Source organism: Nanorana parkeri, unplaced genomic scaffold, assembly GCF_000935625.1.
Source record: "Nanorana parkeri isolate BGI_ZX_2015 unplaced genomic scaffold, ASM93562v1 scaffold99, whole genome shotgun sequence".
Lineage (NCBI taxonomy): Eukaryota > Metazoa > Chordata > Amphibia > Anura > Dicroglossidae > Nanorana > Nanorana parkeri.
In genome coordinates this window covers 1,223,188-1,250,145 of record NW_017306367.1, presented here as the reverse complement: position 1 = coordinate 1,250,145, position 26,958 = coordinate 1,223,188, and the positions used below count along the sequence as shown (strand labels likewise).

The 26,958-nt window shown below is 43.2% G+C and overlaps 1 protein-coding gene across 1 annotated transcript in view; it reads right to left on the bottom strand.

Annotated features, from left to right (window-relative positions):
- MUS81 (MUS81 structure-specific endonuclease subunit) overlaps positions 1-26,958 on the bottom strand; it is a 49,533-nt gene that overhangs the window by 12,954 nt on the left and 9,621 nt on the right. Inside the window, exons 3-11 of the mRNA XM_018552856.1 lie at positions 21,920-22,053; positions 19,904-20,002; positions 17,557-17,637; positions 15,251-15,339; positions 9,532-9,723; positions 6,996-7,148; positions 5,253-5,380; positions 3,482-3,594; positions 138-233 (exon numbers count right to left, since the gene is read on the bottom strand). Coding sequence (XP_018408358.1) covers positions 138-233; positions 3,482-3,594; positions 5,253-5,380; positions 6,996-7,148; positions 9,532-9,723; positions 15,251-15,339; positions 17,557-17,637; positions 19,904-20,002; positions 21,920-22,053 — 1,085 coding nt within the window. The remainder of the gene's footprint in view (positions 1-137; positions 234-3,481; positions 3,595-5,252; positions 5,381-6,995; positions 7,149-9,531; positions 9,724-15,250; positions 15,340-17,556; positions 17,638-19,903; positions 20,003-21,919; positions 22,054-26,958) is intronic.

Below are 26,958 nucleotides of genomic sequence, written 5' to 3'. Positions count from 1 at the left end.
ATATACACACACACATACACGCACATTAAATTACACATATACACACACACACACACACACACAAACCTCTTAACTTGCATTGGCCTAAGAGATTCAGTTCCTCTATGAATTAAAATCCTAAATAGACCACATCTTACCAAATACATGTTCTGTAGATAGCGGGTCATTATAGTCAAGTAGGCTGCAGACTCCCGTACATCTTTGGTACGCTTAATGAAGAATCCATCAACTACCTAAGAATAACACACAGCAGATAGGCAGAGTTTGTTTATTTGAGGGTACAGTGTAACACAGTCCCTCATAAAGATGTACCCCAAAGAATACTTGCCATTCCTGAGTTAGAAAGCCAGCAACATTACAGGAGGTATGGAGTCCATACACTTACTTACAAGTGATAACTACTTAAGGCGGAAAGGCCACAGGGTTAAAACAAGGTCATGGCTGCAGGTTGCCATGTAGTGGTCCGTCCATATGTCAATGGCTATCTAGCTGAGGGTACAGACATAATGTATGGAATATCGCAGGTTGATTGCCACCTGTTGGATGCTGCTAGAGCATCTATCCCTCTGATGTGGAAGCAACCTCGTCCCCCATCAATTGCTCTTTGGTTGTCTAAGGTGCGAGAAATATATGCCATGGAAGACCTAACGACCACTCAGAAACACGGGGGAAGCAGTTCCTATCCACCATGGATTTCCAACATTCTGAACGCTACGCGGATCTCTTATCTGGGGACGCTCATGCATCTACTTCTCCAGCCACCCCTACCCCCCAGTAGTTGTTGGTCCAGGTACCTCTCTCTCTCCCCTATCTCCTTTGCTAAAATCTATAAATCTTGCTTCCTGGAGGAAGTAATGCACTTCTATGACTCCACCCCTTTATGTCCTTTCTATCTTTCTCATGCTAATTTCTTATAACGATGACTAGGAAGTAAATGATTGGTTCAGCAACTCTACTGTTCCTATGTACCCACCTCTCCTATAAGTATCTGATATGGCCACACGGCATACTTTACTATCCAACTTTATTGTTTGCATCAAAGACACCGGTCATTTAGGGTAACGTGGCCAGATATTGGTACTAATATTACAGCCATACGGACTCCTAGTGAAAGTCACAGCTTATGGAACGTTCCAAGTCTACGAAGAATGTAATTGTGTGCCATGTCTTTTTGTACTTATGCTTGCATTATGTGGATATTGTACTTGTTCAGACAATAAAAGAATTTAAAAAAATAAATAAATAAAAGCTGCTAGTAGGTATAGAGAGCCTAAATGCGGAGTTGTGCATGGACAAAGGTCCTACATTACACAAAATATGGCAAAGTCTGGGTAAATACCCACGCAAAGCACTGTATACATTTATTAGGGATGTTTAGGGACTATTACACAAGGGATGCAACGATACTTTTCCTTGAGTACTCACCTTTTTTATAGTGTCATGTGCCAGTTTTCCTAAAGCAATACAGACTAATGATTTTAGGACAGTGGTGGAGCGCCAGGCCCCAGTCAGCTGCAACCGCAGCAACCCTGGTAGTTCTGCCACTGACTCCAAGCTGCAGAGGGACTACAAATCCCAGCAATACATTATACAACAATGCAGAATACCACCAGCTATAGAGAACTACAAATCCCAGTAACGCATTATACAGCAATGCAGAGTACCATCAGATATAGAGGATCACAAATCCCAGTAATCCATTATACAGCAATGCAGAATAATATTAAGCTACATACTCTGTGTTGCTAAGCAGGACTGTGCAAGGTCTGACCAGGGCTGTGCAGGGTCTCATGAGGCTGTGCAGGGTCTGACCAATCCTGGAAATCACAGAAGGGACTCTAACATCTGTTCTCTGGGAGTACCTGCCATAAGATGATCTTTTAATTGTGACAACCAAAACTCAATGTTTGCAGCCACACAAGTGGTTGCCAAAGCAGGCTTGAGATTATACAAGGTTGAGTCCCAGGCTCTTTTGAGGAGTACCTCCCTCTTCCTATCCATGACTTCTTTAAGAGTTCCCATGTCTTCAAAAGCATTGTCAGATTTTTTTTAACCTTTGGAAATGCATCCAATTTAGGGAGTTTATTCCAAACGGCTGAAGGGTCATCATCAAAAATGAAACCTTCTTTTAAGAGTGCCAGAAAAAAAAGGCTTCTTTTCAGGCTCTGCTCACTGTTTTAATACAGCCTCAGTCAAAGTTTTATGAACAGGAAATACACAGGTTTTCTCCTTTTCTAAGCCCTAATACATGAGATCATGTCTAGAAAGTAAGTCTTTGCCCGCAGGAGGTAATCTACATAATTTAGGGATAATTTGTATTTAGATCCCAAGGAAGACTCGTCCTGGCTCTGCTCCTCCTGGGAGGAATCCAAATGAGAGGGTCCAGCCTCACATCACTCATCTGGCTCAGAAGTTAACAGAAGTAACCTCTTTGGATACTGGTAAACAACTGGAGGCAATAGGCACAAAAGGAGTGTGTACTGGAGGGCTCATGTTTTCCAATAGTGATCTGAATGATTGAAAGGTAAAGGTAAGCTCATTCTTAACTGATGACAGGAAACTGCTACAGGCGTTAGCAGATTCTTGCTTAAAAAGACCATCTATGCAGGCTTGACATAATGGTTTAGGGTATGTAGCTCCCATGGGGTTCAGTGAACATTAAGAACATTAAGCAAGGACTTAGGGGGCTGGAGCTGAGGATACGAGTATAGCTCACAAGGGAAGAAGCAGCTCTTCATAGTGCCCAACCTTTTATAGGCAGGGCATATACCCTTGGAGAATAGCTGTGCCCCCAAATAAACATTTTAACTAAAGCAAAGGTTGTTCCCATTTGAAGCACTGCTTGTGTATGTAGTGTAAGTGTATGTTACCTAAAAAATTAATATTAGCCATCTGTGTTTGCACTTGCATGTTGGTAATGGTAACTCTAGCCTGTTACCTACTAGGGAGATGCTGTGTGTGACCTGTATACCCTTGTCTGTATTATTATGCAGACATAACCTCTTCTATGGGAAAGTGGGAAGAGTAGGGAGGCCGTCTAGTCACATGACCGCCTAACAAAACATTCAAAAAAGGGTACACTGCATTTATTTTTAACTAAAGTAAATGCAATTATAGTTGGCAAATAACATTTGATATATTAGAATATGCTTTCAAGAAATGTGTTCACAAATACTCACACATTGCATCAGGTAGGGAAAAATTGGTCTTCTGAACAAGATGTCAGCAACTAAGTAGATGTTTTCTATTATGTTTATCAGGTTCAACATTGACTACAACTATAACATGACACAAACATACTGCTTTTTCCGATAGTACAGTGTGTGTATGAAAGCTCTCGCAGATAAAAGGTAAATTACGGTAAATCCACAAAAGGCTCAAGAAAACATTTCTGGATATACCACTGCGGTCTCTGAGGTGAGATCACAAGTACAGGTACACTGACACATTCAGAAACCCATGACTATAAACCATTACTCACTTTTTGCTCTCGAAAACGGCCATCTATAATACTTCCACAAAGATCATCCATTCTCTTCCTTTCGATAATGTAATCTAGTACAAGTTCCCGAGGCTGTGGAATTCGCAATTGTCCTGCAAAACATGTCAAGCATAAAACATTATGCATGGCAGCAGTCTTTATTTATATTAAGTTAAAGTAATTCTTAAAGGAGAGCTATGGGGTCAGGGCTTTTCCCCATAGTTCTCCTTAGGGTAACGGGAGGACGCTAGGTAACGGGAGGACGCTAAGCTCAGTATACTGCGAGCTACAGCTCACGGTATACTGAGACGCCGCAGCCGGAGCGGATCCCGACATCGATGGCGAGATCTGCCCAGCTGCGTGAGTGACAGCTGGCTCTGCCTATCTAGAGGCAGAGCCAGCTGTACCCGCCCCCTCCCCCGTCCGTTCCGCCAGTCAGCGCTGGCGGATTGGGGAGGGGGGAATCCATCCCCTCCCCTGTCACGGCAGAGAGCCGTGACAGGATCGAGAAGTGAGCGAACACTGGCATGTGTTCGCTCACCTCCCGATCTACTGAGCCGACCTGTGACAGTCTCATTGTCACAGGTCGGCTAGAACTATGAGGTGAGTGAAAAGCACTCACCTCATAGTTCTCCTTTAAATATTAAGATGTCATCAGCCACTAGTATGGCAGTTGATGAGTTCTTACTATCCCTTCCAGAAACTAAAGTGTGGTTAAATGTAATGGCTGGTTTATGTTATTCTCTCTACCAGGACTGTGGGTTGGCATGGATCAATGTCTAAACAGAGAGCCACCTAACCTCATTATAAGGGCCCTTTCAAACCATCCACATTTTATGTGCACTACAACACTGGATCACTGTGGACATAAAACCATGAAAATTGTTAATCATGAAAACTGGTTATTAGAATCTTTGAAGCTCTACACATCAGTGTGCGTTGTTAGGGCAGTGTATTGCATTTTTAAAAAATCCTGCTTGCTGCATATTTGTGCATTTTAAGAAAAACGCATGTTACATTATAGTTAACAGCAACACATGGAAAATGGACTGAAATGCAATCTGCATTTTAATTGATGCATTTTTTCAAGCCGCATGTCCATATTTCCCATGTGTCTGCAGTAAGAAATGAATGTAAAACGCACTCAAAAGACATCTTGTGTTGCACTACATTTTAATGTAACACACTAAAAGCACATTATGAACTATGAGGAACTTGCATCTGCGTTTTCTAATGCGATGATGTGGTCAGGCCCTAGCAAGTAATTGAATGCTTGGAAGAAAATAAAATCTGCAATACTATCAGAGATGACATCCAGGATTCATGCGATATGGAGTTCAACAAAGGAAGCAGGTGAAGCTTAAAGTGTAACACCAGCCTAAACTTTTTTTAAGTTTTGGGTGAGGAAAGGTTAGACCTTGTGTCAGGTATTTAATGCTGTCTCTTGAACCGCTGGGGAGATTTCCTCTCAGTGCCCAGTTCGTTGACAGCGTTGTGAATAGAACATTAAGTGAGGGTTAATCTCTAGCGGATATACAGACAACGGAGTAAGACTAGAATCTCTGTCAACTTTATACTGCTACCTGTGAGCCGGGTGGAGATTCTTCTCACTTCCTGTCTGGGTGACAACTTGTCACCAGGAGAAGAGAGGGGACATCTCTTTAACACGGTCACAGGCAATAGAAACGTGAAGGTTCTAATTGTCCCCACTCTAAAAGAAAACATTAGATGGAGTTACATTTTAAAATCCTTTTAGCATGAATTCACTGACCTGGTACAGGATGGACTTTCTCTTGTGCTATCCACAGAAAGTCTCCAATGTGCAGCTTACGTACATCAAAATCCACACCATTCCTCTTCAGTTCTGAAACCAATTCCTGCTTTTTGTGTGCAGAACCCCTGGCAAAATAGGAAAGGGATCACGCAGTAACTTACTGTACTTTTTAAAATGTGCTTGTCAAAATCTGGTAATGATTACATTTTATATATATTGATTATATTTAGGGATGCACCGATACCAATACTAGTATCGATATCGGTGCTGATACCGAGTATTTGGGCGAGTACTCGTACTCGCCCAAATGTTCCGATAACTTTCCAGATACTAGAACTTCCGATCAGAGGAAGATTTCCTCTGACTGGCAGTACCACCAGGAAAGATGGAGCTGGAAACCTGGCTCCATGATGTTTGGCTGGCATGATGCTGATTGGCCGGGAAGCCGGCTTCCCAGCCAATCAGTGTCGAGCCGGGCAAACAAATCTGATAATATAGCGACACGACCCCCACCCTTCAGGTACCTAATTCCCCTCACATAGATCCTTAGCATTCGGTTCCTCGGCCAGATCTGCCGTCTCCTGTGTGCACACTGCACAACGCTCACGTGATCAGCATTCAGCCCGCTACTGTGCATGCACAGGATTTATGAATGAGAGCGCTGGGCAGTCTGCGCATGCTCAGTAGCAGGCTGAGCGCCGATCACGTGGACGCTGTACACAGGAGACGTGGGGAGATCTTGGAAAGCTGTGTCTGCCCACTTGGAGAGCGCTGGCCGAGGGACTGGTACGTTAATTAATGCGATACGATCTATGTGAGGGGAATTAGGTGCCGGGTCGTGTCACCATATTGTCAGATCTGTTTGGCCGGCCTAGATGCAGATTGGCTGGGAAGCCGGCTTCCCGGCCAATCAGCATCAAGCCGGCCAAACAGAATGGAGTCGGCTTCCCGGGCAATCAAGAAGCCTTCCTGGCTTCCTGATTGCCAGGGAAGACGGCTCTATGCTACCAGAAGTGCCGGTATCGGTACTTGGTATCGACGAGTACCGAAATATAAGTATCGGTACTCGTACTCGATACCGAAAAAACGGTATCGGTGCATCCCTAATTATATGTATGTGCAAATGGGGTGAAGCATCCGAATGTAAGGAGCAAAAGCAGAAACAAACAGCTGGCGTACCAAAAGGAACTGTTAGGATCTGAGTTACATGCAAAGCAAGTTGTTGCTTTTGTGCTACAAGAGATCATTCTATTTTAAAAGCAAGATGTATACATTATCTTTGAGCATCAGATCTAGGATTCAATGTGCATCTGTGCAGGGAACATTGGAATAATCTTGAGGACCTAGAAGCATACTGTATGTGAAAGCTGAAAAGTGGCCGCTAAAGAAAAGATAAGAGGTTAAAAATTTTACTGTGTAAAAATGTCCCAGCGATTCATTATGTCTAGGAACAGATAAGTGGAGTTATCATATCATTTTTAGTGAGCTGCTCTAAAAATCCTGGTTCTAGGCAAATTAAAAGCAACAAATTCCTCTGTTAATTGTTGCAGAGATTGCTGCCAAATGTGAAGTACTCAGCCTCCTCAATGCAAACTCTGTGAACAAAAACTCTGCTGTAGTCTATTCCCAGAGCCAACTATTCGCCCCCATGGAACCAACTTGCCTTATGTACAGCATAGCAAAGGTGATGACATTCAGTTGCAACCTCCAAATAAGACTTCCTGTCTTTTGTTGTCTTACCCTGTGGTCTCAATGAAGTCAACACAGAGAATTACATTGAAGTGTCCTGGAAGCAGCGTGAAGTCAGGCACATGGTGATAGGAGTTTAGTACAGGATCTAAACTTAGCTGTTTTGCTTCTACAGGCAGACTAAGCGTTGTGTACTGGGGAAGCCTAGAAAATATAAGAAACCCTCAGCAATAACAAAAATAGTACAGTTGGTAGTATAGAAAGTTACACCTGTTTACTTTAGCACCCCATAAACTGCAGGCAGCTATACATAGTCAGTACCTCCAAGTGCCTGCAGGCATGGTCGGGTACTTTGCAGAGCTTTGAAGTCCTAAAAAAACCCAGCAACTTTTGTTCTAGCAATTACGCGTGGCTCCATCCATACCCTTAATATTGGTCAGCGAGACTGCCTATCAGAAGTGTGGATCACTAATAAGCCACAGAAGGCAGGAAGAGTGGGGCTAAGCTAAATGTCAAGAACTACAGTTGCTAATTGCATATTATATAACCCCAGACTGATATTAGAAAAACACCTATGCATCTATGTATTCATAAAAATCATTTTTAGGTGCAACAAAATGAAACACATGAAAAGGACTTGGTTTTAGCCTCTTACAATCCCCTGTACAGTTAAGCTATAAGACTGGGAACTTTAGGGGCAGCATTAGGGACCAATCAGGTATGCTGCTTGTACATATGTTAACAGGAGCAGTGAGAGGAATTAGCTCATCAGGCTGCTACTGCTTCTTCACTGTCCAATCACCGGCTAGGGCAGGGAGGTGACCAACCTGTAATGCTTAACTGCAGTCAGCTCACCATTTTGGCTCTGCTGTCTTGGAAGGCAGTGTAAAACTTAAGACTGGAGGGACAGAAAAACAAATCTTTGTCAAATAAAACAGCTCCCATACATGGATTTTAATTGTGTCTTTAGCCATTTGCTTTAATGACTGTTAGGGAGCTCTATGAGGTATCTAAAAATACCTGCAGGCGAGTGCCTACTATGCATGGGTATCTTCAGTTTGGGGTAGTTAAAGTGAACAAAAGTTTACTTCAACAAGGAGTTAAATCATCAAAGCCAGTTTACAAAACAATCCAATAAATGCAACAAGTTACAAAAGTAAATTAAAGTAGTACAGCACAGTCTAACAATAAGAGCAAGACATTATGTTTAAAGCAATATTTTTTAAACAAAACACACAATTACAATAAAATGTAGGTGTTAAAAAGGGAAAAAAACGCTAAATATAAACGTTCACTCAAAATCAATAATTCATTGTTGTATAGAATATGTTAGCTGATTATTAGAAGTTCAATGAAATCTCACAGTTTAGGATCCCATAAGCCATTACTGTCTTTACATTAAAAGAGAAGTATAGGGAGAGTAAAGATCCAGAGGTGACCAATCATGTGACCACTGATCCGTCAACTCTTGGTCTCTGCTCCCAGAGGAATGTGTAGATTGTCAGTTATTGCTTCCCCTTTCTGCTTCTCAGGTCTGGCTGCAGCTACAGGCTACGGAGTAGTTGGATGCGGCTGGCTCTGTGTTTCATCTGTGTGCCGAGAAGCACCTGTGTTATGGTAAAAGCAGAGTACCTGCCAGGGTTTACCGTTCTCCTCTAAGAGCCCCAGCCAGGATTTCCAGAAGATCCGCTACTGATGAATCTCACAGGGCCCAGGCCAGTATGGCTAATAGTAACAGATCCCAGACCAGGACTTCCAGTGTACCCTGCTTCTCGCCTCCGATTCAGAGGGGTATTTAAGCACTAGCTCTGCAAGAAGCTGGTGCTGTGTCTTTTTGCCAGCTTCCTGTTTGTTAAAGAGCTTTATACTTCTGCTGTTTTCTCATTGCTGACCCGGACCGTCTGACCCTTCTTCGCTTGCTGCCCGCCCTGATCTTCTGCCTGGACCCGACTTTGCTTTTGTCTTCTGCGTTTATCCTCTGATTACTCGTTACCAACCTTGGACTGCCTGACCACCCTCTGCTTGCCGCCTGCCTTGAACTCTGCCTGGATCTGACTACTGTCTCCTTATTGGAGCCCTCCTGTTCTCGTCCATCCCTTGGCAGGGCAACCCTGGGGACCGCGACCTGGTACCAGCAAGCAGCCAAGCCCATCTCCACCATCAGTAGCTCTGGTGAACACCAGCTGGTACTTAGACTCTGCCCATCAGGTAAGCCCATCTTCACGACTACGACGTGGCTGTGCCTAGCTAACTTTAGTAAATGTACTCCTGTGACCCAAAAGAGAACTATAGCTCAAAAAAGGTTTGGCTTTACTTCTCTTTAAAGGTAGGCTAAACCCCCAAATTAGAAATGGCAGTCAATGGAAATTTTCATGGGGGAAGGCCTATAGCCCAACAGGACAGTAATGGCTGTAGTCAGGTTGATTGTGGGAATGGCTGTGAAAACTACGGAGACAAAAATATACTACAGTTCCGAAGGGTTGACATTTTCTCGGCAATTACTGCAATATTTCTGCAATGACACACCAGTTTGTGGTAGATTTACCTTTGAATCCTCTAATGGAAGTACATCAAAGTACATATGAACGCTGCAGAAACAGATTTGTTTACGTACCTGATGGCTGGATTTTCTTGGCTTCCCACATTATTAGCATCATCAGGTTCTTCATCAGAAGAATGAGCATCAAAATGCCTGACCACATTACTCTTTCCTTCAAGTAGTTGATCAGCTCCCTTCAATCTCTGTGCCAGTTCAAGTCCTTTTTCAGTCAGGCAATATCTGTAAAGAGGAGGAAATTCTCAGTATGAAATTACATAATATGCACCCAACCAAAGGATTATTATGACTATATACTTAAAGAATATCTAAACCCCAAACAAACATGTAATATATTGCAACTTATCAGTCCTTAGATGTGGTGGCTGCATTAGTTTTCATATTACATACTAAGAATATTTTCAGCAGGTACAAAAATGTTTTGATTTTGCCAGAAATGCAGTGTCCTTGCCATCTCCTATGAGCTGAACTGAAAAATTTGGGGATGTCCAGGGCTGGACTGGGACAAAAAGTAGGCCTGGGCATTTTAGATTGATCAGCCCAATCACATGACCCCTGGCAGGCCCCGCACTGTTGCAATCTGTGGGCAGAGCCAAACACAGAAGCGCAATTAAGGGGCGGAGCCAGACACTGGTAAGTACAGAGGCCCATTACTATTTTAGAATGGCCCGGCCCAGCCCAGCCGATGATGATATGAAGGCGGCGCTGGATCACTTCAGGATTACTACAACAGTGTCCAGCAGAGTATTACCGCAACAGTGCCCAGCAGAGTATTACCGCAACAGTGCCCAGCAGAGTATTACCGCAACAGTGCCCAGCAGAGTATTACCGCAACAGTGCCCGGCAGAGTATTACCGCAACAGTGCCCCACAGATTATTACCGCAACGGTGCCCTGCAGAATATTACTAACACAGATCCCAGCAGAATTTTACTACAATTGCATCCGGCAGATTTTTACTACAACTGCACCCAGCAGATTACCACAACAGTGCACTGCAGATTGTTCCCACAACAGCACCCAGGAGATTATTATTATAACAGTGTCCTTTAGATAGACCGTGACAATCGTCAGCATCCCGCTTCTCTGTGATCCGGCCCTTCGGTCACCCAGCAGTTTCCAGCACACCGCTCGTCCTTGACGCTGCTCTTTGCCCCGCTTCTGACAATTCCGGCATCAGGAGTAGATCCGGGCCCTAATTGCGCTTGGCCCTGTTACGGAGGTGTAGGGCGGAAAAAACCCACACACAGAGGTAGAGTGTTGTTTCTAAGACCCTTGGCCGGGGGATTCTTTATTAAGGGGCACACCGCAATAGGATACAGCAAGGGTAGAGTCCAGTGTCACAGAGCAGTAATCCAGACACAGCAAAAGTGTAAACAGCAACAAGGTACAGCAAGGATAGAGTCCAGGGTCATGGGCAGCAATCTGGGTGCAACAAAAGGTAAACTGCAATAAGGCACAGCAAGGATAGAGTCTAAAATCACAGGGCAGCAGTCAGGGCACAGCAAAGGGTAAACGGCAATAAGGTACAGGAAGAATAGAGGCCAGGGTCACAGGGCAGTAATCCGGGCACGACAAAGGGTAAATGCCAATAAAAGGTACAGCAAGGATAGGGTTACAACTCATGCTTAGGGCATCCTGTCACTCAGCAGCAGGAGGGGGGTCCGCATGGGATGGCAAGCCAGGAGGTGGTCTGTGGAGCCTCTTCAGGAGACATGCAGAATTCTGAGCAGGGAGGGTCTGGGGGTCCTGTGTGACCTGGCCACAGCAGAGGATCACCAGGCAGGCAGACTAACAGGGCAAAGGGACTAGAAAAAGAGCCCTGGCTCAGGTATTTAACTCCGTGCGATCCTGAGACTGAGCAACCTGATGCTTAGTATCAGGTTGCCCTGGCAACAAGCTCCCCACCATTCTGGCTCAGCCAAAGCTTAGAGCATGTATTTTGTTTCCAGCAAACGAGAGTAGCGTGGGAAGTGGGGCCTCACCGTAGCCGCTGGGATAGTGCAGCACACGTTGAGGTGACAGGCTGGCCTGCATGTGTTGAATCCACATGCAGGCACAGCAGGGGATTAGACTGCCCGACAAGCAGTATGTAGAGGGTTCAGATTGGCGGGACCGACGCGCGGGCACCGGGGGGCGGATGACGGTGAACTGGCAGCCTTCCCCCCTGCACGCAGGTGGTATGGTTGTGGTGGGCTGTGTGCGGGAAGCTAATGGACAGGGTCAACCCACCGGGCAAGTGCCAGTTCGGGCCTGGGGATGTCACTACTGTACTACACATTGTTGGAGAGAAGGTTGTACCTGGGGACCTGCATTGCAAGCATTTTCCCACTTCTGCTTTAGTCATTACATTGATCTGCACTTCTTCCACCTCTCCTGCTGTTACTTCTCTCATCATGCCAACAGTCATCAATTCCCCTGTTATGAAGGGGGCAAGCTCTGAGTAATCAAAGCCTGTACTTCTACCAAGATGACCCCCTCCACACACATAGCCATTCAAGGGCAGATTTCCCAGCTATTCTGTTGATATTGAGCCATCTGCCTATTATTACATTCTCCAAGTACCATAACCACCAGTAAGTCTCCTGCCAGTTGATTGTTAATGAACATGTAGTCCCAAAACCAACAACCCAAAATGACAATACAGGTAGGTAATCTGCAGACTTTCTAAGCTATCCTTTTGAAAATGCTAATTCTCTGGCAATCTCTCTAACCTAGGGGTTTCACTAGATTAACCAGACTAGACTACTAAGTAACTAAGCAGATCCATGTTGTATCCACTGGCTTTATTTGCTGCATTCTAATTCCAGGGCAATGAATCAACACAGTGAACCCAGAGACAGGCACCTAGCTGGGAGGTGTCATGGTGATAACAAAATAATCAAGTGTCTTTGATTATTAAGGTTTCAGCTTGCCCGAGAGGAGTAGAGGTGAGGGTGTTGTTGTCTTACCTCCTTTTTGTTACCCCATTGTGAGCTTAACCTGGAAATTTTTACCACTACTATTGTTATGCTTTAATTTGAACTATTGGTTTGAGTTTCCTGTTCTCTATATGTCCTACAGACTTGCTTCTGAACTGTTGCATGAAAACGTTATTCCTTTTATATACAATCTGATATTGTTGTTACCCCGTTTGTCTGTTTGGAAAACCTTTAATAAAAAAAATGTATTGAACTCAAGTGTTTACTTTTATTATTTGCATGTGCTTTTCTTACAAGAAGGTGTCATATTTAAACTGGATTAATCCAGTTTCTTAGTGGTCCTCTTGATTAACTAATTTCTCTTTCTTTTTTTTTTAGAAATAGTTTTTATTAAAGATTTTCACAAACCATATAATGTAAAGACATACAAAGGCAGCCACAAGTGACCAATATTGGAGATTATAGCACAATAATCGAACGCCATCAGTATATATGTTAAAAACAAAAGAGAGAAACACGAGGGCGCAAAACTAGGTCAGCTAACTACCTGGACCGAACATATCAGTGAAGGGGACAGGAACAGTCAATATATATGTATAATGTACTTACTTATGTGGGTCGGGGAACCAGATGTGAACCGGCCCGTGAGGAGGATCAGGATGTCCAGAATGTATGTTGAATGGCCGCTGATGTGTTGCCTGGGGCTGCTCGTCCCAAGGGGGAGAGAGAAGGGGAGAGGAGGAAGGTGGACAGGAGGCAGGTGACGGAACGAGGATATGGTCCGTCTTCCTGACACAACAATGAGGGATAAGAGCAGCGTACAAGAAAGGAGTCTGGCTGTGCTGCTGTGGATGGTGCAGCTCAGTCTAGGAGTGGACCGGTGTTTAGCAGTGTGCCTGAGCCGTAATAACGGCAATGGAAGGGAGCCGGCAGGGAAGTCAGCAGGGTGGCGAAAGGTCGGGTCAGTGACTGTCGTGGATGAGGATAAAGGCTCTTTATCCTCATCCACTGTATACTATATTATACATATATATTGATTGTTCCTGTCCCCTTCCCTGATATGTTAGGTCCAAGTAGTTAGTTGACCTAGTTTTGCGCCCTCGTGTTTCTCTCTTTTGTTTTTCACATTTACAGGTACTCCTCCTTGTTCTCAGGGCTGCATGCTATCTAGGGCCACAAAATCCACCTCTCCAGGTCCAATCCGAGAGCGCTGTCCGTACTATTTGTAGTATATATGTTAATAGGCCCGAGATCATGTCTTACCCCCGCCTAGCTGCCTTGCCTGACTCATAACAGAGTTGGGCAAGGCCATGGGCCTTCAACATCGAAATAGAAGCATGGGATCATGATACCAATAACCGGTTAAATTAAAAAGGAGAACTATGGGGTCAGTGTTTTTCCCCATAGTTCTCCTTAGGGTAACGGGAGGACACAAACTAGCGTCCTCCTGTTACCCTAAGCTCAGTATACCGCGAGCTACAGCTCACGGTATACTGAGACGCCGGAGCGGATCCCGACTTAGACGACGGGATCCGCAAAGCTGCGTGAGTGACAGCTGGCTCTAGAGGCAGAGACAGCTGTACCCACCCCCTCCCCCGTCCGTTCCGCCAGTCAGCGCTGGCAGATCGGAGCGGGGAGAGGGGAATCCAGCCCCTCCCCCTGTCACGGCAGAGAGCCGTGACAGGATCGAGAGGTGAGCGAACCCGGTATGTGTTCGCTCACCTCCCGATCTACTGAGCCGACCTGTGACCGTCTCATTGTCACAGGTCGGCTAGAACTATGAGGTGAGTGAAAAGCACTCGCCTCATAGTTCTCCTTTAAATGCATCGCCTAAAGCCACCAGACATAAACGACATAAAATAGACTCACAGCAAGACAAGACAATAAGACAACAGAAATAAAGTGAGAAAAGAAGGCAGAAGGGGAGGTAGAGGGTTACGACATGGTCAGTGAAATCAGATCATGAATCGAAGTCAGAGTCCTAAACTCATCCGATTCCATGAATTGCATCCAGGGCCTCCATCTGGACAGAAAGGTCTCGGACCTGTCCAACCGTTCAGCAATCAGTTCCTCAGATCTCATCAGTCAACACAGTTTAATTTCTCTTTCTTAATGGTTGGTTTATATTTCTTTTCGATCCCCACCCCCACAAACTTTGCCCGATTGTGGACCCATGTGTCATATGCCTGCCATGAGCCATTTTCTCTCCCCCATACATTTTATGATAGTACAGGCACCTAACTGGGACATACATTACCCAAGCATATAGGTGCATGCTGCAGCGGGATCTGTTCTATGCTGCTACTTCTTCTAACTGCAGAAGTTGGAAGTTCAGTGGACTCATGTTGATTATTTATGTTTGTCAGCAGGGACACATTGCTTATAACGCAATTATTTCTTGCCTGTAAATAAGTGTCCATGCTCAAATAAAACAGTAACAAACATACAACTGAAAGTGTATTCTCTGAACTTCTAATATATTGATCAATAGCAGTCAGCCACTTAAAAAATAATTCCAGACCTGATGAGAACTAATTCATAGAACACATGAGGTTTACTTGTCCAGGTAGGAGAGTCTGACGTCAGAGGAAATGCATACACACCATACACACACAGCAGACTCTATAAACATTACCTCAGGTCTGTGCAGTTTAAGTACTATGCAAAAAGAGAGTTGTGGAATGTTTTTGTAAAACGTTTTCCTTCTGCCGAGTATTTAAATAAGGGGTCCCAGTTCGGCCCAGACTAAACTCCTCACAGAGTATATACACAGCAATTTTATTTTCAATGCCAGCTAGTGAATTCTGGTGAAAAGCCTTACTATGTTACCTGGCTGGGCTGTGCGTTTTGATGACCAACTCCTTCTGGATTAACGTACTAACAGAAGACCAGGCAGTGTATTTATTGTTGGGGTCAATCTGCAGAAGACATAAAGAACACCATTTTTATCAAACGTTAATAAAAGTAGTTTTCTAACATGGATGAAATTAAGGGGACTGCTCAGTACATAGACAGCATACAAAAAGTATGTAGGTGATTTAGGCAATTTACCACCACTGGAAATAAACACTGGACCAAAAAAAAGGAAGAGATCTTTTGTTTTGGCTTAAATAGTATTTCTACTTTTTCAGACAAATTGGCAGAACACCTACTATATATTTGTTACATGTTCACATTCACAAAGCATAATACCATTCGCTACATTGCCATTCATTTGAACGGCACACGAAACACACCTACCACCTGCAATGTGATTGGCTGCACCACATACCATGTGGTGCAGTTGAAAAAAAATTGTGCATGCATGATTTTGTTTTCAACCACAGCACAATGCATGGTATTCCAATACCATGCGTTGCCACGTGGTTGATTGCATGCAGGTGGGAGGTGCTACGCACCTCCGGCACTGTTAATGCAGGGCAGGTGCGATGCGTGGCACCATGTGTTAATGTGTTAATGGGTCTCTCACAATGATCTGTCCTTGTATAGTCAGACTTAGGACTGAAATTTGTGGATTGTGTTTCTCTCATTAACTTCATCAATATACAGCACAAACCGCTGGCCCTTACATGCCCTCCTAACATTACAAAGGAGGAGTAGCAAGTAGACATATTAACCCTTAAGAAGCCAAGAAACCCAAACCCAAGTAAAAGCAATTTAAACTGCAAGAAGCATTTTAAATTTTTTTTTAGCTTACGCTACTTTAACCACTTCCCGGCCGGCCGTTGTAAAAAAACGGCCGGCCAGGAGCTCTCTAGATCTGAGCGGGCGTCTTTAAACGTCCGCTCAGCCACGCCCCCTCGCGCGCGCCGCTGGGTGCGCGAAATGCCCGTTATTTGAAAACAGGCAGCGATGCCCGTTAATATACAAGCGATCCGCCGGCTATAGAGCCGGAGGATCGCTTGTATGAGGTCCCGTGATGTGCGCCCTCCCCGGCTCCCCCCTCCAGCTGTCAAGCTGGTCCCGGGCTCCGATATGCCCGGTGCGAGCCCGGGACCAGCATACGGCCTCTGTCATAGGGGATCAGAGGGAGCTCAGTACACGATCTCCCTTTAGGTCCCCTCTCCGCTGTCAGAATGCGGAACTGATGTATATTACATCACTTCCGCATTCTCGTGTCACTCTCCAGCTTCAGATGCTGGAGAGAAGCTGATGAAGCAGATCTCTGCTTCATCAGCTTCTTCAGGGGGGTCCTAGATGACATTAGGGGTCTTGGAGACCCCTGATGTCTCCATAAAGAGGACCTGTCACATATTTTGCTATCACATTAGGGGGTTTTCTAACCCCCCTATGTGGTAGCAATAAAGTTAAGTGGGAAAAAAAATAGGAAAACATTTTTTTTAAGTAATCACTGATAACACTAAGCTGATGAGCTGTAAAAGCTTTTAAAGCGTCGCCTATGGTCAATTCTGGGTATGGTAGTTTTTTGCGATTTCGCAATTTTAAAGCATGACATGTTTGGTGTCTATTTAGCTGACGTGACCCCGTCTTTTATATTTTACCAAAAATATGGGTAATAATCATTGCTTCCCAACAATGAAAAAAACTAAAAATGTCAATAATTTTTCCTTAATATAGTAAGAAATAAAAACCCCAGTGGTGATTAAATACCACCAAAAGAAAGCTCTATCTGTCCCCAAAAAATGGTATAAAATTAATTTCAGTACAGCGTTGCATGACGGAATAAACGTCAGTCAAAGTACTGCAGCGCTGAATACTGAAAAATGGCCTGGCCAGGAAGGGGGTCTAAACACCTGGTCTTCAAGTGGTTAATGGGAACATGTAACAAATAAATAGGCGTTATCCCAATTTGGTTGCAAAAGAGTAAATGCACTTTAAGGATGTTCTCCTGCTCTCCTCTTTTCCTTATATGGTCATAAACATTCATAATCAGGCAATACAAATGTTTATGTAAAGACATTAAAAAAAAAAAAACCCCTTCTGGTGGTTTGGGTTGTGTTTGCATGTCTGATTGCAATCTGACCTGAATGGCTGGCTTTTGCAGTTTCATATTTAGTGTTTAAACCATATACAGGAATATGAGCCAGTTAGGAGTCATTTAATAATGATTTGTGTCAGGGAGTGGCAGGATGTATCGAGTCATGCTGAGTAAAAGAAAATGAAGGTAATCTCACCAGAGTAAATGATTTGTCACACAGTGATTGGGCTTCTCTTTGCAGTTCCGCCTTTGTCATATAACCTTTGGAATTAGGATTCTGTGACAAGACATTTAAATACATTTCCTTTACTTTTGGGAATTTTTACTCAAAGTACAGTATATTGATCAATAAGTTCCGTATAATTTCAGGTATCAATAATATTAACCACTTCATGCCTATGTACACCTCTAAAGGACCAAAGCAATTTTTGCTTTTCCGCTATGGACCTTCTAATTTGACAATGAATGTTGTTATTATTTAGGATGCTAAAAAAATCCACACAGTATATAGTTTTTATTTTGTGTTGGACAAGGCTTTCTTTTGACAATATTGTCTTACAAAAATGATCTTTTATGCAACCCAACACGATGAGACAAAATCCACAAACAAAATGAATAAAAACAAAAAAAGGTTTCATATCCCTTTCATAATCAGTTTTTTGAAGTTTAGACATCCAGACCAAGTTTAGCTGATCAGTTACCTTGACAGTAACTCTATGACATAAGCTGGCCATACACTGGGGCTGAACGAGAAAAATCATTGGATTCCCCATCCATGCTAAACAGAGTGTCTAGAGATATACCCACTGGCTGGCTATTGTAATTAGCAGCCGCTGAGTGAGCATAGCCACCCAGTGACCAAAAGTATGTTATTCAAAAAGATCACCAGGTAAAAAAAGTGAGAAAAAAACCTAATGCATCTACCACATCTACGGATTGGTACGCTACAATATGTTGCATGTTTTATTTTTAACTTAGATATGCTATAGGCTAATGTTGATCTTCGATATTAGTCCATTAACTGTTACTCTTTTCAGCAGAGTTGTTTATGCACTTTGTGGGTAAGTAACAAGTTTAACAGCATGTGAATAGGGTCCTGGTGATCAAGAATGGCACAATGACACAATTAATTCCCTGAAGAAAAAGCTAGTAAGGTAAATATTAATGAATGTTGAAATAGAACCTGACATTGGTAGATAATACTTTGCCCTTAGAGATGAAGGGTATATATTGCTCTAATGTGAATAGATGATCTACAGTTTTATTTAATTGCTTACATCATTCAACAGTTATTCACTTCTCTTTTTTTTTTTTTTTTTAAAGGATGTTGTAACTGCTTAGTGTCATATTTTGTCCCAGCTAGCACTGCCAATTCTGCTTGTCTGAATTTAAATGTGAAAAACAAATGAATGCACATTTTAGTTTTAAATACAGCGTGAAAAGCTAAGAATGCCTGTCCTTTTCTTTTTTTTTGCTATCTGTTTCTTGATTTCCCTTCACTTCCTATTCCAGAGACAATATCTACTGTCTTAGTTGTGACCAATATGGACACCTCATTTCTGGTTTCAGTGACTAACTTTAAAAATGTGATTTGCCCATTACTGTCCCCTATGACAATGAGAGGATTAAATCTCCCCAGTAGGGCAGAAACCTGACAGAGGTTCTATTTGCTCCCTCCATCAGCTAATATCTATTTGGCTAGAGGCACACTTTTTTTTAAAGATAGTTTTTATTGATTTTGCTTATTTTACATTCAACAAGCATGCAGCATCAAAAACAACCTACTACAATAAACCATCACAGTTCAAACAAGAGAACAATGTTTGCCTAATAACAAAACATAGTACACTGCTGAAAGTCAATGATGGAAGAAAAATAGATACATGTATACATTCCTCGGGACTGACCATGAAGTAGGCATTACATTTAAATCAGTATTGGGATTGTGGAGGTAGAAGCAAGCCAAAGACCCCAGACACGCTCAAATAATGGAGACCTATCCATATGTTCATTTGTAATCTTACAGTGAGGTAGAACCTGATCTATCACCCTTTTCCAACTGTTCAGATGGGGGGAATAAAGGTTTTTTCCATACCAAAAGAATAGTGTTGCATAGAAAAAAAGGCTAGAGACACTCTATAAATGAAATTGTTCAAACAAAACCAATGTATTTGTATGGTAAAATGACTACACTGTAATATAAAATATATAGCAGATACAATTTAGAATTACAGCTTCCAGACCTAATAACACCCCCAAGTTGCGGGAAATGGGGAACCTCAGTTTCCATTTTAAAGGACCAATATATTCTTTTGGGAATGTGCAAGGCAAGGTGCAAGGCAATAACAATTTTGTGCAAGGTATAGCAATACATCATATTTTAGGTAAGGTTTCATTTTCTAGTGTATTTTAAATTGACAAGGATCTGACACACAAACACATGGGCATGTGAATGGTAAAAAGGCATCTGTCTACCCAGCTATATAAACAGAAAGGTATATGTACCTTTAGTTGGAAAATGGTCTTCATTTATTCTTGCTTACCTTGCTGTCCTTGTAGAGGGTCAGAAGCACAGCGTAGCCCCCTGACCTTTTCTGAGGCACATACTCCCGCTGCTTTTTTCCATCTGTCTTTTTCTTTTTCTACCATTACAAAAACAAAGGAGGATCATTATACCAAAAAACACACATTTCTACTTTGGAAAAATACTTCAGATTTGAATCATTTGCTGGCTTTTTATTTCTGTCAATGAACCTAGTAATAAGATTTCCACATTTAACTTCATCCACTTGCTACTATTACAAGGCGATCCCACACTCCATGTCACAATGTTCACATATTTTATATTATGGAAAATGTAGCAGGAGCAGAATTAGAGGAAATATTTCCGCAGAAAAAATGTGAAGGTTGTAATTGCTGAAATCTCCTGTGCAAATGCCATAGTTGCTATCCTAGAATAAGTATGTAGATAAAAACCTTTGGATTTTCCTGATCTGCAGACTTGTTCTGGATCAGTGACTTAAAGTGTAATTCCACTTTCCCAGTCAAATTTTAACAAAATGCAATTACCCCCATCAATCTACCCCCATCAATCTACCCCCCTCTGATCATGCTGACCAAAGAGAAGCACTTCTAACCATGCTGACCAATGGGAAGTGCTTATTAGCAAGAAGCGCTTCAGATTGGTCAGTTTCATGTCATTGGTCAGGTGACCCCACTGACCAATGAGTGCTCTCCATTTGTGAGTGTAATTTGAAATGTCTAGTGCAGGGCTGCTCTGCAGTGTATGGGTCGTACACTGGCAGCTGTGAAGGAGCATTTTTTCACAGGTAAGAGTAGCAGAGGGGGTGGGCGGAGGAGGGTGTTTGGAGGTAACAGATTGGTGGGAGTAATTTCCATTTTTCCAAATTACCCTTAAGGGCTAGTTCACACCACAAACAGTGCGTTCCGGCCCGATTTGGTGCCGGAAAGCATTGAATCGCATCCCAGCCGGCTCCTTGTGTTCAGGGGCGGTAGGGGGTGTGGCGGTGCACTGGAGCCAATGGCACCACAGCCACGCCCCCCTGCCGCAGTGCGATCGCCTGCATCTGAACGCGTGGCACATTAATGTGGTCAGAAAAAAATAGTGCATGCATTCGGGTGATCGCACTGAGGCCGTGGACGTGGCTGCGGTGCCATTGACTTAATTGCACTGTCATGCCCACTCCTGCCCCTAACGCAGGGAGATGGCCAGGATGCGATCCAGTGCATTCTGGCACCAAATCGGCCCAGAACGCACTGTTTGTAGTGTGAACAAGCTCTGAAATGACTGAAATCAGAAACCATGTATAACAGCCAGGCAACATTTTCAGGAGTTATCAACGGCAGCCCCTATATTGCTCCTAGGAAAGGTTTATTTAAAATGTTTGAGGATGACAAAACCTGAATTCTGTTGGGGAGACCTTACTACTGAAGATCAAGAGAATTATTTCTAAGGTAGATGACTGTGGGATAAGGGGGGGGGGGGGGGGGGGATAGGGAAAAAAAAAACTAAGGGGGGGGGGGGAGAGGGAATCAGGTAAATAAAACAAAGTTTCCCTATCTCCTAGACATAAAAGAGCAGTTAAGCCCCACTGCAAGAGAAAACTTTTCATTTCCTTGGAGTTGGGCTTTAATATCAAAACATCTTCTTCCTCAGTGAGCACAGGTGAACACAGGTGGACAGTTTTCAGCCATCACTACTAAACAGACAGTAATTATAGTAAAATACATTTTCTACAATTCTTGTTATTAAACACCGATGGATTTAAATCCTGCATGAATTGTATCTACAGTAAGGATTGCAACATTTATCATAGTGATTAATAATACATAAAACGTTATGTTCTTTATACTGGAAACACATCCTCTAGCAATGTTTTATCAGGAAATCTAGTTAGAAGACTTTGTTAAACTAAAAAAACAAACAAACAAACAAACAAACAAACAAAACACAGGAAGTAGAAGCTGTAATGGGAAATGACACTAAGCCTGCAATACAGATGCAGTTTAAGACAGGTAGGTGTACAGAGCTCACTTACTGTAGGGGATGGGTCTTGATGGGCTTCTGGCAGGTTTGGTTCCAGTGTAGATGTAGGAAGGAGGGATGGGCCTCTCAGATGGTTTTTGGATGTAGTGACAGAAGTTGGAAGTGAATGTATTGGGGCATTAGCACCTAAAAACCAAAAGATACAAATTAGAATATTAGATATGATCAGAATTTCCAGCATGTGGTGCAGCAATTGTTTGTGAAACTTTAAAATACAGCTCAGCAAATACACTCAGACTTTTTTGAAAGAACTATGTGCCTATTTGGAATATGAAGTTTCCATTCCAAACAAAATAATGTTATGGGATATTCCTAGTGTAATATGAATAACTGGAGGTCAAAACTGGAGCAGACGCCTATGACAGCTTCTTTGTTCAGTTTGTTTAGTTAAGCTTTGGAAATGAAACAGAGAAACTGATCGGTTTCTATAGGCAACTTCTCCAGATTATGTCTGCTCCAATTTGATGAATTCCCACCATTGTTTTTCGTTCCATGCAGCATAATTTGGTATGGGATGCTAAATTTTTTTTTTTTTTTTTACATGATGTCCTCTAACGATAACGATAAATGCCATTTAAAGGCTTGTTCACACCAACTGTGGTACATTCCAGAGCGGCAGCTGCTGGAACGCACCGCAATCGCTCACAAAACTTCCCCCTGCGTTCTGGGGCGGGAGGGGGCATGGCGGTGCATTGAAGTCAATGGCACCACAGCCACGCCCCACCCGTCCGCAGTGCGATTGGATGCGTGTCAAAACATTGCCTGTTTTCTACAAACGCAAAATATGCTGCTTGCTTTATGTTTGCCTGAAGAAGGAACCACTTGGTTCCAAAACGTTGCTATGATTGTGACACTACTATAGTCAATAAAGGAATTGACTTCGTATGAAATTGGAGTGCGAGTGACTATTTATCGATTTTATGAAGTGGAACGGAACGCATGTTTTGCCACCTGTCCGATCGCACTGCGGGCAGGGGAGTGGCTGCAGTGCCATTGACTTCAATGCACCACCACGCCCCCTCCCGCCCCAGAACGAAGTGGGAAGTTTTGTGAGCGATTGCAGTGTGTTCCAGCAGCTACAGCTCTGGAACGCACCGCAATTGGTGTGAACAAGCCCTAATGGCCAGTGTCCTGGGGCCTTTGTTCACTTCAGAACGGCTTCTCTCCCTCTCTATGGGAATGCAAAAGCAGCTGTACCAGGTCAAAAGTATGACAACTGCACATGCAATGAATGATCTCAGAAGTTTCATAACTGATATCAAAAGCATGCTGCATATGCCCATCAAAGTTCATTGACACAGGGTATTAATTTGTATAGATGTCTGCAGGGAAGAAATCACTTTCATCCACCATGTTATTTCCAGCAGTTTCCTTCTTGCACCCACCTTTATTAGGCTGAAAGATAAAGACATGTCATTAACTAGAATTTTCTGATGTGTGCAAGGTAGCTGGTAAGTAAAAGGTAATGTGGAACATTTACCAAATTAAATTTTTAAAACCATAGAGGTTTACACTCAGTGGTGGGACAAGGCTCTTTAGCACCAAGGCAAAAAGGCCAAATAGCATCCTCTTAAACTCCCCCCCGCTTCCCAAATATGCTGTGTGCTACTCTACTTCAGCAGAGCAGCATAGGTTGCAGGTCCTGTCCTTTTTGCAACCTCCATCTTGCTGATGGCCGCCTCTTCAGGCACGCCTCGGCCTGACCATGTGTTCACTCATGACCCAAGAGCTGTCACAAAATGCAAATCAATCAAGATTTTTTTCAAATGTTTGGGCTTATTCAATGTGGTGCAGTATGCATATGAAGCAATTGGATTTCATCTTGTATGAGTGTATCTGAAAAAATTCCATTAGGTTATTATGGGTTACTGCCCTTAGCTCAATTAACGCCCCCCTAACGCGATTTTCAATAAGCCTATTCATTCATCTTCTACTAGAACTGGAATATATTATACATTGTACAGATTTAGCACTAGGTGGCAGCAGTGATTTTGCATTCATTAAAACAATCTCAGAAGCCATTTTATGGTTACAGCAACATAAGCAAACAGAGATCACATCACAATCCAAGCATGAACATGTCTAGAAATTCTCTCTAGCAAGTCCTTGAAGCATGCAAATTCTTTCACCAGCCTGCTCTGAAATTCATGCTTTCACTCGTCCAGTGTTTGGGGGGAAAAAAACATGCTACCACTTTAATAGATGTCTGCAGAGAAGTCATTTTTATCCACCATGCTATTTACAGCAGTTAAAAGGTCACACTTTTGTCTACAATATGACAAACATTTGCACCGACTTTCTTACTTTCTGTCCACAAAAACGTGAACTACACTGTTTATGTTAAAATGCCTTGAGAGAAGGTCTTCGAAAGGAAATCCTTAACACAATTAAGAAGCTGCATGACTTCACAATCTGCACAATGCTGAGAATTAGCACCCTCTTGCATAGGATTACTCAAGCAGTTGTAATGTGCCCTAGATTTGTATGCGCACCCAAAGCTTATTATCTGTAAAAAATAAGTCAAGGCAACTGGACTTGCTGTATTTTTCTTGAAGACGTTTCACTGGTCATCCAACCATCTTGCTCAATTCAGAATGACTTGTACAAAAATTCTCTCTGTACAAGTCATTCTGAATTGAGCAAGCTGGTCGCATGACTAGTGAAACGTCCTCTTCAAGAAAAATACAGCAAGTCCAGTTGCCTTGACTTATTTTTTACAGATATACCATGACCTGGATAAATGAGAACCTTCTCTGTTGCGATATATCTTAGTGGACTTTTTCAGACACACACATATTTGCAATAGAGACGGAGATTTTCACAATGGTGTGGCTTGTCCTGTATTGTTTCCCCGTTATTCGTATCACAATGGGATGGTGATATGGGTCAGTTTTGCGTAAACAGTCGCACCTAGGTTAAATCAAATCTGGACTACTGATGGGAATTTATGGTACAACGCTGCCACCTAGAGGTGGGAAAGTTAAATGCATGGTATTTCATTTTCCTAAAAGTGAAAGGGGCGGCGCTTCCAAATATTTTCTCTCAATAAAAAGCCAGTACTGAAAGGTTGAGGGGCACTTCACAAGACGAGGGCTTCACAGGAGGGGGACAGTACGAGCGCCATTTTCCTAGGCCAAGAAGTCCTGCTCATCACGGAATTTGTGGAGCCTGCAGCCTGAGCTAAGTACATTTTCAGTGTTTCCCCTCCTAGAAAGCATTACATGTACTAGAAAGGATAGTGTAGTTCCATTTTCCTAGGCCAAGAAGTCCTGCTCATCACGGAATTTGTGGAGCCTGCAGCCTGAGCTAAGTACATTTTCAGTGTTTCCCCTCCTAGAAATCACACATGTACTAGAAGATAGTGTAGTGGGTGCATGTGATAGTTTGTTTGTAGCAGCCTGTCTTGTTTATGTATTTGTTTGCTTTTCCTGTAACTAAGTTTGTACACGCAGCATTTTCGCCAAGTAAAGTACTTTTAAATGCTACTGGGTCAGTTTCCTTAAAGCTTAAGGCCCGGTTCACACCTGGGCGTTTTGTAGCGCTTTCGAACGCTCTGCAAAACGCTCAAACACCGAAATCCCATTATTTCCTATGGGTATGGTTCACACCTGGGCGTATTACAGGCCGTATGAACGCGCTACAAAACGTCCTACGCCCAAAGAAGTACAGGAGAAGTACGAATCGTGGTAAAAACGCGCGTCATGAAATGCGCGACAAACGCGCATATTCGATACGTCTAGGTGTGAACCCAGCCTTACTGCAAGAACAGACAACAAATAGAAATTCAAGTTTTGCCAAGCTTTACAGCTGGGCTCATCCTTGAGATAAGCTTTATGTCTCTGGGATTTGTAGTCCAGAGCATTACATTTGGGGGCTCGTCCGGGATTGCAGAGGACTCAACTGAAACAGACTTGTCTTTAGGTTTTGTACTAGATCCAAGTTGGGGCGTGTTAGCCAGGATTTGTACTAAACCTAGTTGTGTTTTCTGTAGTGTTTTCTGTAGTGTTTTCTGCTTGTGCTAGGGAAAATGCTGCGTAAATTGTTTAGGAAAAGCAAGACTGTAGACGTTTTTGGTGTCCAGGAGGGGGCGTGCAACCTGCCTGCTTGGGCCAGAGATAGTCAGTGGATGCCTTTTGCTAAGGAATTAGCTAAGTACTCATCTGCTTTTAGTAGGTCATGGAGTGGTAGAATTTCAGATGATTTAGCAAATTTTACCTTTGATAAATTCTGTTTGAGCAAAGCAGAGAAGAAGGCAGTGTCCTTACTTGGCTGGTACTTCCTTAATGCTCTCTCTACTGAAACAGAAAGAAGGGAGAAAGCAGAGGCAGAGGTTAAGGCATTAAAAGACCACCTAGCAGTTATCTCGGAGTGTGTACGTTCAACTGCTAGTTGGGCCGATGAATTGGAAGAGCGGTGTGCAGCCCTCATGACCAAATCAATTAATGCCTTAAGGAAAAAGAAAGGCCGTAGACGAAAGCAGAGGCAGAGGTTAAGGCATTAAAAGACCACCTAGCAGTTATCTCGGAGTGTGTACGTTCAACTGCTAGTTGGGCCGATGAATTGGAAGAGCGGTGTGCAGCCCTCATGACCAAATCAATTAATGCCTTAAGGAAAAAGAAAGGCCGTAGACCTGTTAGCAAAGCCAGGGTGCGTGCCATTGTCACATCCCATAACTGGGATCGTGAGGATGCGCTCTCCTCAGGTGATAGTGAGGATGAGGAGATTGCATTTGATATTACTGATGATGTTGATCACTCAGTGGGAAAGAAAAAGTGTGCCAGACCTCTTATTACTAAGCATAGGAAGAGGCAACATGATAGGGAAGATTTTGCTGATGGGGAGGTGCTTTACCGCAACCCCAGAGATGTTGAGATTGAAGAATTAAGGGAGTTTCCTAAAAGTGAAAGGGGTGGCGCTTCCAAGTGTTAGGCCAGTTTCTCTCAATAAAAAGCCAGTCGCTGAAAGGTTGAGGGGCACTTCACAAGACGAGGGCTTCACAGGAGGGGGACAGTACGAGGGCACTTCACAAGA